Source organism: Drosophila novamexicana, unplaced genomic scaffold (assembly GCF_003285875.2).
Source record: "Drosophila novamexicana strain 15010-1031.04,08,12 unplaced genomic scaffold, DnovRS2.1 tig00000008-arrow-pilon, whole genome shotgun sequence".
Taxonomy (NCBI): Eukaryota; Metazoa; Arthropoda; class Insecta; order Diptera; family Drosophilidae; genus Drosophila; species Drosophila novamexicana.
The window spans coordinates 4,539,479-4,553,407 of NW_020824765.1; the positions used below are offsets into that span (position 1 = coordinate 4,539,479).

The following is a 13,929-nucleotide window of genomic DNA, read 5'->3' on the forward strand; positions in this document are numbered from 1 at the left end:
AGATAGACGGGGGTTTATTAACTATCATGGAGGTGGGTGGAGGGGATTCACCTACCGTTAGCTGGTTGACCATGCGCGTCACGCCGCACTCGTAAAAGTCGCTGAGCGATAGACGAAAGACGGCAAGAGCGCCATTGATTTCGGGCTGACAGCGCACATCCGGATAGCCCTTGAGACCCTCCAAGTAGATCTGCGGACGATCGGCGGAGCTGGCGCTCGTGTCCGCTGGCAGGCCAATGTCGACGCGCATCTGATCCTCGGAGCAGTGTACCTTGTGTGCGCCTGCAACAAAGTAGTCAAAGAATGCAAAATGGAAATTAAATTGCTGCCGCTCTACAAAAACAAAAACAACTACAACAACAACAGCTGCATTGGTTTTGGACTGAAACTGGGCTAGCATGTCGTCGCCATGGTGTAAACTGGCCAAACTGAGCCAAATGCTCAGCCAGCAACGCCTTTCCATGTCCAGCGTGTGGACATTGACGAGCGCAGCAGGCTGCGAGCGGGAGCGGTGCAAGCACTAAACAATTGCCGCATAATTACTATGGAAGTGGAGCGCGTTCGTTGCCTAAGTCTTTCGTTTTTATTGCCTCGCTTAATAAAGCTGCAGGGCTGCTTTTAATACCCAGCACAAGAAATGCACCCGGAGCGTATTGAGACCAGGCTATGTAGTTTCCCCACCAGACAACAACATTTGAGAGGGTATCTCGGAGTCGCAGTTAACTCTGGTCTAGAGTGTTCGCTTGTGCAATGTACACCGCCGGGTCTGGTCAGCCACAAGACGAAAAATAAAAAAATAAAAGAAAAATGTATAAAAAAAAGCAAAAGCCTGGCATTAGCCCAGAGAGTCAGGCAAGTCAAGTCCAGCCAGTTCAGTTCGTCAGCCTGCCAGTTGGTCCGTGCGTCGAGTCCGAGGCACACTCACACACTGCTTTGGTTTAGTTTGTGCGGCTGGAGTGTCAGGCATTCGCTTTGGCATAATTCCGTTGCTGCCTGCTGCCCCATCAGCCAAGAGAGTAGTAATCAAAATCTTATTACGCCCGGAACACGTGTAGGCAGGCCCGGGAGTGTGTGACCGGCAAATGATCGGCTTAAATGCTGCGGAGCCATTAGCTGTCCCGATCGCAGAGCGTTCATTTTGAGCCTGATCAGCAGCGCATTGCCAAGTAATTTGAATAATTTGCTTAAAGTACTTAATCTCGTTCTAATGCCGGCAACAAGCCATGCATTACCAAAAGAGTTCAACAGAAATGCCGCCAATTAAATGTGAGTTGTAATAAAAACAAAAAACAAAGCCAGAAGCAGGCACAAAAGCAGAACAAACAACAGAGAAAAGCAAACAACAGAAAACAATAAAACAACAAAACAAAAAGTACCCGAAAAACTAACCACAAAATTCATGGTAAGTCCACGAAATGCAGAGACAAGCGCAGAGGCTGAGTTGGAGAGGAAGGAATGCTGGAAGAGTATTATATATGAAAATAGCAAAAAAAGGTATTAAGGAATTTATTACTGGAGTTGCTCGTAAAACTGCATTTATTAATTTTAATTAATTTTTAGCTATTAATATTTATTTATGAATATTAATAATATATTGTATTTCGAAAAGAAAGAAAAAGCTTTGCAAGTTGAAGAGATTAGAGCTTAGAGCCAAGTTCGGTCTTCGACCTGCCACTCCTGAGAGTTGGGATTATTTATATATGCAGCTATAAAAAGAAACATTTGAAGACAGCTAGAAATTGTCGAACAGCTAGAAATTGTTGTGGCAATGTGAAACTAAGAAATTCCCTTTTGACTAAGATCCGCATGTCCCTCGAGTCGAATAGATTTGCTTTGCTGTCTTCCACTGCTGAGAGTTGCAAATATTTATATATGCAGACAGGCAAGAAACATTTTAAGACTTTTGTGGCGAACAGCTAGGAATTGTTGTGACAACCCACGCCTGCAATAGGCATGCTGCCGAGCTCGCTAATGAGAGAAATCAGACGCTTAAATTTGGTTTTAATTAGCAGGCGAGAGAGTGAAACCCGACAGCGAGAACGGCCGACAGTAAAAGCTAGGAAATATAAATTGCAAGGTAATTAAAAAGCGGCAGCTGCTGCATTTCAACAGTTGCCACTTGGTAATTCAAGCGGCAGCGTCAAGGTGGGCGTAATGCAAGCGGCGCCTAAAACAATTACAAAATGAGCAGCAGCCCGCAGAGCTGGCCACCAAGCTAAGTACTTCCGCGGCGTAGTAAAACAAATAAAAGCCACAGAGATACAGCATACGGCATACGGCATACGGCTAAGTGCCTGATGATGTTCCAAATTACGCCCAGGCACGACAACGGTCCATTGATTTGTATCCAGATGGCAAAAGGAACAGCAAATGGAACTGAATTCTCAGAGCAGACGGCGCGCCACGCCCACATGCTGCCGTGTTGACCAGTTAATTGAGCCGTGGCCATGGCCGTGGCAGCAACAAATTCACATAGTCGTATTTCTAGGCACCATTTGGAGCAGCGCCTCGGCGCAGCAGGAAATGTTGTCTGCTGCTCGTGACAATAATTGAATCCAAGGTGCTCGGCCCTTGCCAGCCTTATTGTCAATGTCTGCGAGCCACGCAAGTTTGTCGCCTCAGTCTTTTGATTTTGCTCCGACGACCGCGAGACAGAGACGCCAACGCTGTGCACTTACAGCGCGCACAACTTTAATTGCAAGCAAGGCATTTTTATTGAATTTTTACAACTCAATGGCCGAGTGCAAGAATCGCATTATAGACGGACTATATCAATGCCGCTGATTACGATTTATTTGACACAATTTTTATGGCAGTGGCTTGGCTCGTGGGAATCTTGGGCCGCGGCGATGGCGAACCTTAAACTATTTCAGCAAGTATTTCGGCCCGTATGTAACTAGCAAAATATCTGAAAAAGACTTAACCCACATCTCGTGTGCGGCAAGCACATGACCACAGCTGAGCTGAAAGGTTCGGTTTTTGTTTTTGGCGCTTGTTATATATGTATGTACAACAACGGCCAATTTGTGGCAGCTAGCAGAACGGGCACCGGCACAGATCATCAAATGCCGCTTGACTGGGGCAGCTGCTTCTTGGAATCGGAATCAAAAAAGTTGCCATTAGCATTTAACCTGCAACATGACAAATCAAGAAAACGTGCAGCATGCATGAACATGCTCGGCGGCTGCACAGACAAACATTTTGGCCCCGGTTAGCTGCAAAGCATAAATTTCCATTAACAATAAATTTAAAAGAAATTACATTAAAATGAAAATGACCCGGAGCGAAATTCTCAAGAAAAGCTCACCGAGCAGCAGCCACAGAGAGGAGAGTTGGGTCAACGGCAACCTCATCATCGGCACCATCATCATCAGACCTGGCCAGGCCCATCTGCAGCCAGCGACCGATTCACTCAATGACACTGTCTACAGCTGTGTCACTGCCTCTGTCTCCCGTCTCTGAATCCGGGCTCCCGGTGACTGTGTCGCCTGACTCCTGACTTCCTATCGGCATCAACAGCCACGACATTTGGTGCTGCACATTCTTCCAACAATTTGGCAACAAATGCGCGCGCACAATCAAATGAATGCACAAATCAATAAGACTACAGTCTGTGAGAGTTCGCTCGACTAGCAGATACTCTGGGCAGTTTTAACTAGACTATTTCGTTTTAGATTCAAGATCAGTTTTCAATTCAGTTGGAAGCATAGACAATGTTTGAGTAACCCAAGCAAGCAAACTTTGATCTCGCAGAATTCGAAATGTAACCAACAGTTGCCGTGCACCTGTACAACTACCTCAGAGGCTTAACCCGTTCGCTAAAGAAATACTTCTTTGAAGACCTGTACAGTCCGCCTCATTTCTTACTGCTGAGCCAGGACTTTCTATCCATGAGTCACCTTTGAAAGACCGTTTGAGTTCCCTATGCTAAGGCTTCTGATCTTAATGCATCCACTGATTCTTCAGCCTAATCCAAACTATGCCAAGGTTTTTGGTAAACAAATCTTTTTGAAAAGGTTTATATAAGAGAAAACTCTTAACGTTAGTGCTAGCAGCGAGCGGAGCTCTTACCCAATTACATGGTATATATCGAGGAGAAGTGCAGAAGTGCCAAATGCTTTACAAGCCACGCCAACAGTCAAAGCCAACAAATTCAAATCATTGCCATGCAAATGGCATCGTTTTGCAGTCATCGCCAGCTAAGAAGCCAGCGCAGCAGTCGTGAAAGGTGGCAAGACATCATCCACCATCTCTCAGCACCTACCCAGTCGGCCGCCCACCCAGCCGCACCACACCGCACCGCAGCGCAGCGCAGCTCGTTGTCAGCCAATTTTGTGTCACCCCCTCGGCGGCAAAGCCAAGCCTGGCGCACTGTGTGGCGACGTTCTGGACATGGACATTGGCGTCGTCGTCGTTGTCGTCGTCGTTGTTGTCGTTGTCTGCATTGCAAGTGCAATTGCAATTGGCAATTGGCAATTGCTGGCAGAGATTATGCAATTGTCTGACTCAGCGTCTGGCGTCCGAGCCGAGTCACGTTTGCATTTGCTGCTGGCTGCCAAGGAGCTGCAGGTCTTTGGGGGTTTTCTATTCTTCCGTTTGTTTTTGTTTATTTTCTTCTTATTTTTTTTTGCCAAAGTGTTATGCCTGGCGGCTGGAGAAAACTAAATTGAATGCACAACGAACGGTAAACATGCATGAAGCGGGGCGGTGCAGCCACCATCCCCTCTCCCCCTCACCCATCACTTCCTCTCTCAACCATGCTCCCCCACACAAAGCACAGCTAGTCAAAAGTTGTGCACTCACTGCGATTTGTTCAGAATGCATTAGCATTAACCCATGAGTCCATGAGTGACTCTCACAGTTATGACGTGGTTGTGGTTAAAGTTGATGCGGATTCTGATGCTGATGCTGTTGCTGGAGTGCAGCTGCTGCTGGCACAGCTGATAGCGTTTTGTTATCGCATTTTGCAACAAATTGCCAGCAACAAAAGCAACAATCTTGACACACACGACGCACGATTATCATCAATCTTGGCCAGGCAGGCACAGGAAATACTGGTAATTTACTTGGCCCCCAGCCGCCAGCCGTTGCAGTTGCAGTTGCAGTCACATCACATGTTGCAAGCTGACTGCTGACTGCTGTCTGGTTAGCGGGGTCTGGGGCCCCGTCTCATTGACGCACAAATGACCAATTACACTTAACGGCCGTGCATAAAAAATAAATTAGAAAACGTCGCTTTGGGCAGGAGGTCAGCGCCGGTGCCCCAGGTAAGCCATCCCCATCGAAACCCCGCACCATCGGCCTGCAGGCAAGCCCATGTGGGTGTTGTCCGCACACTGGGAGGCACTTTAATGCCTTCTATTTTTTAGTTTCCCATATGCTAAGCAGTGTCAATGTGTCAATGTTGCCGCGTAAATTCATCAAAGTGGGCGAGTCAATAAACAAACTTGTTTAGCTGCCAGTGCCACAGCAAATCCAGCTGAAAGACGACTGCAAAAACTGATGGTACACTCGGTGAGTCGGACAGACGACGTACAGCGTCAAATTGCAGACGTCAGGCAGCGTCGCTTTTTTATGGCCCGGCTGGCAATGTGGCCACAAATGTGATAATTGTTAAGTGCTTAGTTGCCAGCAGTTCGCCTCTGTTGCCTCTGGGCCAAGTCAAGTGAAAAACTTGACTGCCTACTGTGTTATTATAGTTACAGTCACAGCAACTGTAATAGCTGGTCAGTTGCTGTTGCTGTAACATTGGCAATAACAGTCACATGTTATAATACCGGCAATGGTAATGGAAATAAAAAATGCCATATTTAACAGTGGCAAAACTCAATAAACGTCAAATACAATAATAACATTAAAAATTGCATTAACAGTAGGAGTAAGAGTAACAGTAAGTCGAACAGCATTTGCAAGAGTCTTTCGCAGCGTCTATTACAGTGCCAATAACAGCAATGTTGGGGTAACAGTAAGTGCAAGCACAATACCATTTGCAAGAGTCCTTGGCAAGATTAATAGCATTTGATACATTAACATTACATTGCATGAATTACATTAACAGTGTTAAGAGCATCAAGCATAATAATAACAGTCGCAGTAACAGCGCATAAAACAGAGGAACAATAGCAAAGCGAAAGCTCTGAACTCACCTTAGATGAGTAATATCTGTTTCAGTTCGTCAATTAATCGAATTATCAATTAAAATTTTAATAAATTTAGATAAGTTATATATTAAACAATTATAAAAGCAACATATATTTATTGAAATACTTTAAGAAATTGTAAATTGTGTATGGACCATTTGTGAGCTTGTTTAGCTTAGGGTTTAATTTTAGCACAGAGCATCTCCGATAAAGCAATCTCTGTGATGTCACTAATGCATCTTAGCTCCAACTTCACAGCAGCTGCTATCCTTGAGCTGTTTTGCCAGTTGGTGATCCACACGCCTTGGCATTCACGTACAGTGACCGCCAGTTGCATACGAGTCAAGTAAATACAAAATTGCTGTCAGTTTATCTTTTTTCAACATTAAACTCCTTCTCGTCTCCATCCCCAGCCCTCTTTCGTGAACGCGCTCCGGCTGTCTTTTCTTCATTATCAACGTCAGGTTTTTGTTTGCTAATTGTTTGAAATGACGCAATTGCGGTCTGCCATTTATAGATTTTGCCAACTGATTGCATCAGTCTGAAAGATTTCAGTCATGGCCCGTTTAGAGATGGCGGCTCATCAAGCCGGAAATTACCGGGCAACGCCTGGCGGCCAATCAATGGCCAGCGCATTAAGGCCAAATAGTCGGCAAATGAATTGAATAGCATTTGCTACACATAACCCAACTCCAACTGGAACCACAGCTCCTGCCACTCCTGGCCAATAGCCGACACGGTCGCTTAAATTAGACGCATGATTAATTGCCCAAGACGATGAGAACGCACAGCGACTGGGACTGGGTCTGGGTCTCGGTCGCGGTCTCGGTCTCGGTCTCGGTCTCGGCCCGGATCTGGCCGGGTCTTGGCTGTGGCCCGAACATGAGATGCAAAAATGAGATGCTGTTCATCTTAAGGAACGGTAAATGTGCGCCAACTTCCACTTGGCGTGAACATTATGCGCAGCTGGCTAATTAAATTACACAACAGTTTAGACATGAGTGCACAAAAAAACCAAAACGCGAAGCCGAAAGAACAGTAAGCCAGCAACAAAACAGTGGCCAGCTTTATGACGCTCGACTATGTCTTGAACTTGGACTTGGACTTGGACTCGGACATGGATGTGGACATGGTCTTGAGCTTGGCTGCAACAACAGCAACAACAACAACAACAAAGGCGCAATCATAATGCTCAAGAGTCGTCAACAACAAGCTGCTGCTATTTCCAGCTCTCTCATGTGGCAGCCACAGCAAATGTGGCAAATGTGGCATGACACGGCTGCTGCAGCATAAGTTGCCTAGAGACGCGACAGTTACTCAGCTATTTGCATGACTAATACCGAAATGTGTTCAAACAACAAACGCCGCATCTCCACCCACAAGTGCCTCAATGTTGCAGGGTCTATCATTTGCTCACTCGGGCCACTTTCTCACTTACCCATTCATGCATTCGTGGAGGCATTCTGCGGGCTGGCGCTACGCGGTGGCATTTGCTAAATTGTCAGTTTCCGCTGGGTAAACCAAATTGCCGAGGCAAAGAAATATGCGAGCCGAGCTGCCGCTTTCCACATGCCACTCACACATCAACAGCAGCAGGGGCAGCTGGGGCAGCTGGGGCAGCTGATTGTGGGCCTGGCTAGAATTTACCGCTAACAGCCTCAACGAAAGGGAGTTGCGGCCAATTGTTGCATTGTTTGCTGTTGGCTGTTTGTTGTTTGTTGTTTGTTGCTTGTTGCAACTGGTTGTGTTTGCTTATAAAGTAATTTGCGAAAAATGCGTTTACAGTTTTGGGTGGCCATTAGTTGGCTGCCCCCTCTGCCCGCCTAACTGTAACCGAGGCAACTTAATCACTAAATACCCTCATGCCATAATCATAAAAATTAATTCAATTTGCAACTAAATGCGGCAAAGCAGTTAACAGCACTTATTAGCCACTGCGCCCGGCCCGGCCCATCCCGGCCCCCTCTAACCAGGCAGCGTTCACCTGTTTCTCAACTAACTCAATGCCAAGGCATTCTAATTGGCAGGCAAGCTGCAACTGTTGCAGCAGTAGCTGTTCATTTCATACCCTAACAGTGGGTGTTACAACTTTGTTTGCTCTGTTTGGCAAAGGCCTTTATTTGGCCTATATGCACATACTTCTACACGAAACCTGATTGCTACTTTATATGTTATACCCTGTAATCGTGAGAGCGTTATGAATGGTAATATGTAATTCCATTGAGGCAACTAGGACCTTGCGTTTATTTAACTATATTTGGAGATGTCCATTTTGGCAGAGATTTAAATTATCTGATTATATTCTTAATAATATATGATATATTAATAATATATGCCCTATATATATATGGCAGCGGATTGACGGGAACCAAGAACCGAACTACCATAGCAACTTATATCTGTATATAATCTACATACTATACAGTTAAGTAATTAGAACTTAAACATAATATAATAATACACATATATAATGCTATGTGTATATATAAAGGTTATTTCTGTTTCCTAAGCACTGTAACATATTATCTATATTATATTATCTAAAGCTTTCGTTAAATGTTACTACAGAGTATCTTCAAGTCGTACCCTTTTGAAATGTATTATTGTTAGTTATTGTTGCCGGGTCGCGCAGCCTTACCATTTTGGTGTGAAAGTGTTGTCTGTAGCGCGTTGCTTTTACCATATTTGCAATTAAATACATTAACTGGCCGGCAACTGTTGCTGCTGCTGTTGCTGCTGCTGCTGCTGCGACTGGCTGAAAGGCTTGTCTTGCGATTTAAACACGCCGTATAATTGCATTTCTCCTAATGTAATGGCAGACGGTGCTGCCTTTTTATGCTTAATTGGCAATAAAGTTGTTGCCTGCAGCTAATGCCAAGAATCAAAAGAGAAGCAGTGAGAATCAGAGATACAGAGATAGAGAGAGAGAGGGAGAGAGAGACTGCGACTTTTCGGCACTTGTCGCTAATCATTTATCAAAAATTATTTTCATGCCAAACAACGCGACTGACACATTTCCAAATGGCCGCCCGGGGCGATGACACACAAATTCCAATGCCTCGAGCCCATGTCTATTGGCCGTGTAATGCGATATGCTGCAAGACCCAAGATCCAAGCTGAGGCTGTTTGTCGAACATTAATCAAACGCCGTTTGCTGAGCGTGGCCAAATGTGAGCGAGCGAGGGGTAAGGGTATTTGGGCTTGGGCAGGCGATCTTTGAACTGCGACCCAATTGCTAATTACGGGCACGCAAGGGGGGTGCATAGCACAGCGTGGGCAACAATCTAGGGGGAGAGAGAGGGAGGGGGGCAGAAGGAGTTAGAGGTTCAGGGCACATAAATCTGTTATGCGAGATTTTGTGGTTTGCGGCTTTTCTAATAAACTGAAGCGCCGCAGCCAAGGACCAGGCCACAAAGGTGTTCGCAGCGAACACTTTAAGTGCGAGTGCGTGTGTGTGTGTGTGTGTGTGTGTGTGTGTGTGTGTGTGCGAGTGTGTACTATATGGGACAGGAAATCTACACAAGCCACCGCGTGACCAAGTGACCGATGCCAGGCATAAAATTTATTGCATACGTGTATGCAACTTCTTTTGTTGTTGCAGTTGCAGTTGCATATGGAGAAGCTGCGCGAGGCCGCAATATTTTATTTTGGTCATTTGCGATTTGCGTTGAATTAGCAGCGGACAACACACAAATACACACACTAACACACACACACACACAGCTCAATGACCAAAACGGGCTGTGGGCGTTTTTCTGGGGACGCGGTGTGTAGCTGCAGCTAATGCCCAAATGTGGTCAGAGGCTGGAGTCTGTGGCGAGTCTGGAGTCGGGAGTCTGGCGCAGCGCAGCCTTTAGCCTGTGGGCTGTGCTCTGTGGTCTATAGACTGGACAATGGCTGAGGCTCTTCTGGTTGGCCCACACCTGCAATTGACATTATTATTTGGCTTTGGCTTGCGTGAGAGGAGCGTGCGCGTTGAGTGCGCGACAAGAGCATCATGATTTATAATTGTCCAACTGGGTCTCTGGGTAGACATTCCATTCCACGCATCTTGATACTGCGTAGTTTATGGCCCGGGTCAGGCCGGATGGCCATCGCCAGCGTGTACAACAAACTTGTTGAAACAACATTTGTCTCGCGTTTTGTTTCGTTGCCAGTTGCCAGTTGCCTGTTGCCCGTTTCCTAATCCCTGGCTCTTGCCTAATGCTTTGCTGTTCGTTTATCTGTTTGGCCTGAACGCTTGGCTAACCATCTGCTGGCCACGTTAATAACCGTTTTGGCCATGCCAAGCGGCATTGTTAAAACAGCATTTCTTTTGGACGCGCTGCTGCGCTTTTAATTGCCGACTGGGCGACATTTTAATTGAAATTCTACAGAAATTGCATTCTAAGGCTAATAACACTCAGCAACAAGATATGAGCACAGGCCGAGTTAGACAGGCAGCTGTACAAATTTTGATAGCTGCTTGAAGTTAAATGTGCTTTAAATTGACTTTTTAAATGTTTAGCTAAACGTCTCTTATACCTTTGACCTATGCCCAAATCATGCGCCTAATACAAATCAGGGTCAACAGCTCTTTGTATTGGATTACTAATCTATTTTTTATGCAAGTTTTATATTATTACGTAGAGTGATATCCCACAGTATATATCTACACTTTTTATTTAACATTATTTAATATAACTTAAAATTAATACTTTGCATCTACTGTACTTTACTGTTCATCTTGGCTGTAGACTCTAACATCTTCGTATATTTATACCCTGAACCCATTAAAAATGGGTATAAGGGTATATTGTATCATCCGATTTTCACGAAGTTTGGCTTTTTCTTCATGGTTTTCCCTCTAGATTAATCTTGCATTTAAATCTCGACACCGATTTTTTGGTCAAAATTCATGTCCAAATCTTACCCCAAGATTCGTATATACCTATGGGTCCAAAATTACCACCCCCATAACTCGGTCAAATCTCATCCGATTTTCACGAAGTTTGGATTTTTCTTCATGGTTTTCCCTCTAGATTAATCTTGCATTCAAATCTCGACACCGATTTTTTGGTCGAAATTCATGTCCAAGTGTTACCCCAAGATTCGTATATAGACATGGGTCAAAAATTACCACCCCCATATCTCGGCCAAATCTCATCCGATTTTCACGAAGTTTGGATTTTTCTTCATGGTTTTCCCTCCAGATTAATCTGGCATTCAAATCTGAACATCGATTTTTTAGTCGAAATTCATGTCCAAATATTAGCCCAAGATTCGTATATACCTATGGGTCAAAAATTACCACCCCCATAACTCGGTCAAATCTCATCCGATTTTCACGAAGTTTGGATTTTTCTTCATGGTTTTCCCTCTAGATTAATCTTGCATTCAAATCTCGACACCGATTTTTTGGTCGAAATTCATGTCCAAATCTTACCCTAAGATTCGTGTATAGACATGGGTCAAAAATTACCACCCCCATAACTCGGCCAAATCTCATCCGATTTTCACGAAGTTTGGATTTTTCTTCATGGTTTTCCCTCTAGATTAATCTTGCATTCAAATCTCGACACCGATTTTTTGGTCGAAATTCATGTCCAAATCTTACCCTAAGATTCGTATATAGACATGGGTCAAAAATTACCACCCCCATAACTCGGCCAAATCTCATCCGATTTTCACGAAGTTTGGATTTTTCTTCATGGTTTTCCATCTAGATTAATCTTGCATTCAAATCTCGACATCGATTTTTTAGTCGAAATTCATGTCCAAATATTAGCCCAAGATTCGTATATAGACATGGGTCAAAAATTACCACCCCCATAACTCGGTCAAATCTCATCCGATTTTCACGAAGCTTGGCTTTTTCTTCATGGTTTTCCCTCTAGATTAATCTTGCATTCAAATCTCGACACCGATTTTTTGGTCGAAATTCATGTCCAAATCTTACCCCAAGATTCGTATATAGACATGGGTCAAAAATTACCACCCCCATATCTCAACCAAATCTCATCCGATTTTCACGAAGTTTGGATTTTTCTTCATGGTTTTCCCTCTAGATTAATCTTGCATTCAAATCTCGACACCGATTTTTTGGTCGAAATTTATGTCCAAATCTTACCCCAAGATTCGTATATAGACATGGGTCAAAAATTACCACCCCCATATCTCGGCCAAATCTCATCCGATTTTCACGAAGTTTGGATTTTTCTTCATGGTTTTCCCTCCAGATTAATCTGGCATTCAAATCTTAACATCGATTTTTTAGTCGAAATTCATGTCCAAATATTAGCCCAAGATTCGTATATACCTATGGGTCAAAAATTACCACCCCCATAACTCGGTCAAATCTCATCCGATTTTCACGAAGTTTGGCTTTTTCTTCATGGTTTTCCCTCTAGATTAATCTTGCATTCAAATCTCGACACCGATTTTTTGGTCGAAATTCATGTCCAAATCTTACCCCAAGATTCGTATATAGACATGGGTCAAAAATTACCACCCCCATAACTCGGTCAAATCTCATCCGATTTTCACGAAGTTTGGATTTTTCTTCATGGTTTTCCCTCTAGATTAATCTTGCATTCAAATCTCAACACCGATTTTTTGGTCGAAATTCATGTCCAAATCTTACCCCAAGATTCGTATATACCTATGGGTCCAAAATTACCACCCCCATAACTCGGTCAAATCTCATCCGATTTTCACGAAGTTTGGATTTTTCTTCATGGTTTTCCCTCTAGATTAATCTTGCATTCAAATCTCGACACCGATTTTTTGGTCGAAATTCATGTCCAAATCTTACCCCAAGAATCGTATATAGACATGGGTCAAAAATTACCACCCCCATAACTCGGTCAAATCTCATCCGATTTTCACGAAGTTTGGATTTTTCTTCATGGTTTTCCCTCTAGATTAATCTGGCATTCAAATCTGAACATCGATTTTTTAGTCGAAATTAATGTCCAAATATTAGCCCAAGATTCGTATATACCTATGGGTCAAAAATTACCACCCCCATAACTCGGTCAAATCTCATCCGATTTTCACGAAGTTTGGCTTTTTCTTCATGGTTTTCCCTCTAGATTAATCTTGCATTCAAATCTCGACACCGATTTTTTGGTCGAAATTCATGTCCAAATCTTACCCCAAGATTCGTATATAGACATGGGTCAAAAATTACCACCCCCATAACTCGGTCAAATCTCATCCGATTTTCACGAAGTTTGGATTTTTCTTCATGGTTTTCCCTCTAGATTAATCTTGCATTCAAATCTCAACACCGATTTTTTGGTCGAAATTCATGTCCAAATCTTACCCCAAGATTCGTATATACCTATGGGTCCAAAATTACCACCCCCATAACTCGGTCAAATCTCATCCGATTTTCACGAAGTTTGGATTTTTCTTCATGGTTTTCCCTCTAGATTAATCTTGCATTCAAATCTCGACACCGATTTTTTGGTCGAAATTCATGTCCAAATCTTACCCCAAGAATCGTATATAGACATGGGTCAAAAATTACCACCCCCATAACTCGGTCAAATCTCATCCGATTTTCACGAAGTTTGGATTTTTCTTCATGGTTTTCCCTCTAGATTAATCTGGCATTCAAATCTGAACATCGATTTTTTAGTCGAAATTAATGTCCAAATATTAGCCCAAGATTCGTATATACCTATGGGTCAAAAATTACCACCCCCATAACTCGGTCAAATCTCATCCGATTTTCACGAAGTTTGGATTTTTCTTCATGGTTTTCCCTCTAAATTAATCTTGCATTTAAATCTCGACACCGATT

The 13,929-nt window shown here is 43.7% G+C and overlaps 1 protein-coding gene across 1 annotated transcript in view; it reads right to left on the bottom strand.

Moving 5' to 3' along the window:
- The window catches only part of LOC115761833, a 30,533-nt gene that overhangs the window by 2,158 nt on the left and 14,446 nt on the right, over nt 1-13,929 (bottom strand). Inside the window, exon 3 of the mRNA XM_030703797.1 lies at nt 56-282. Coding sequence (XP_030559657.1) covers nt 56-282 — 227 coding nt within the window. The remainder of the gene's footprint in view (nt 1-55; nt 283-13,929) is intronic.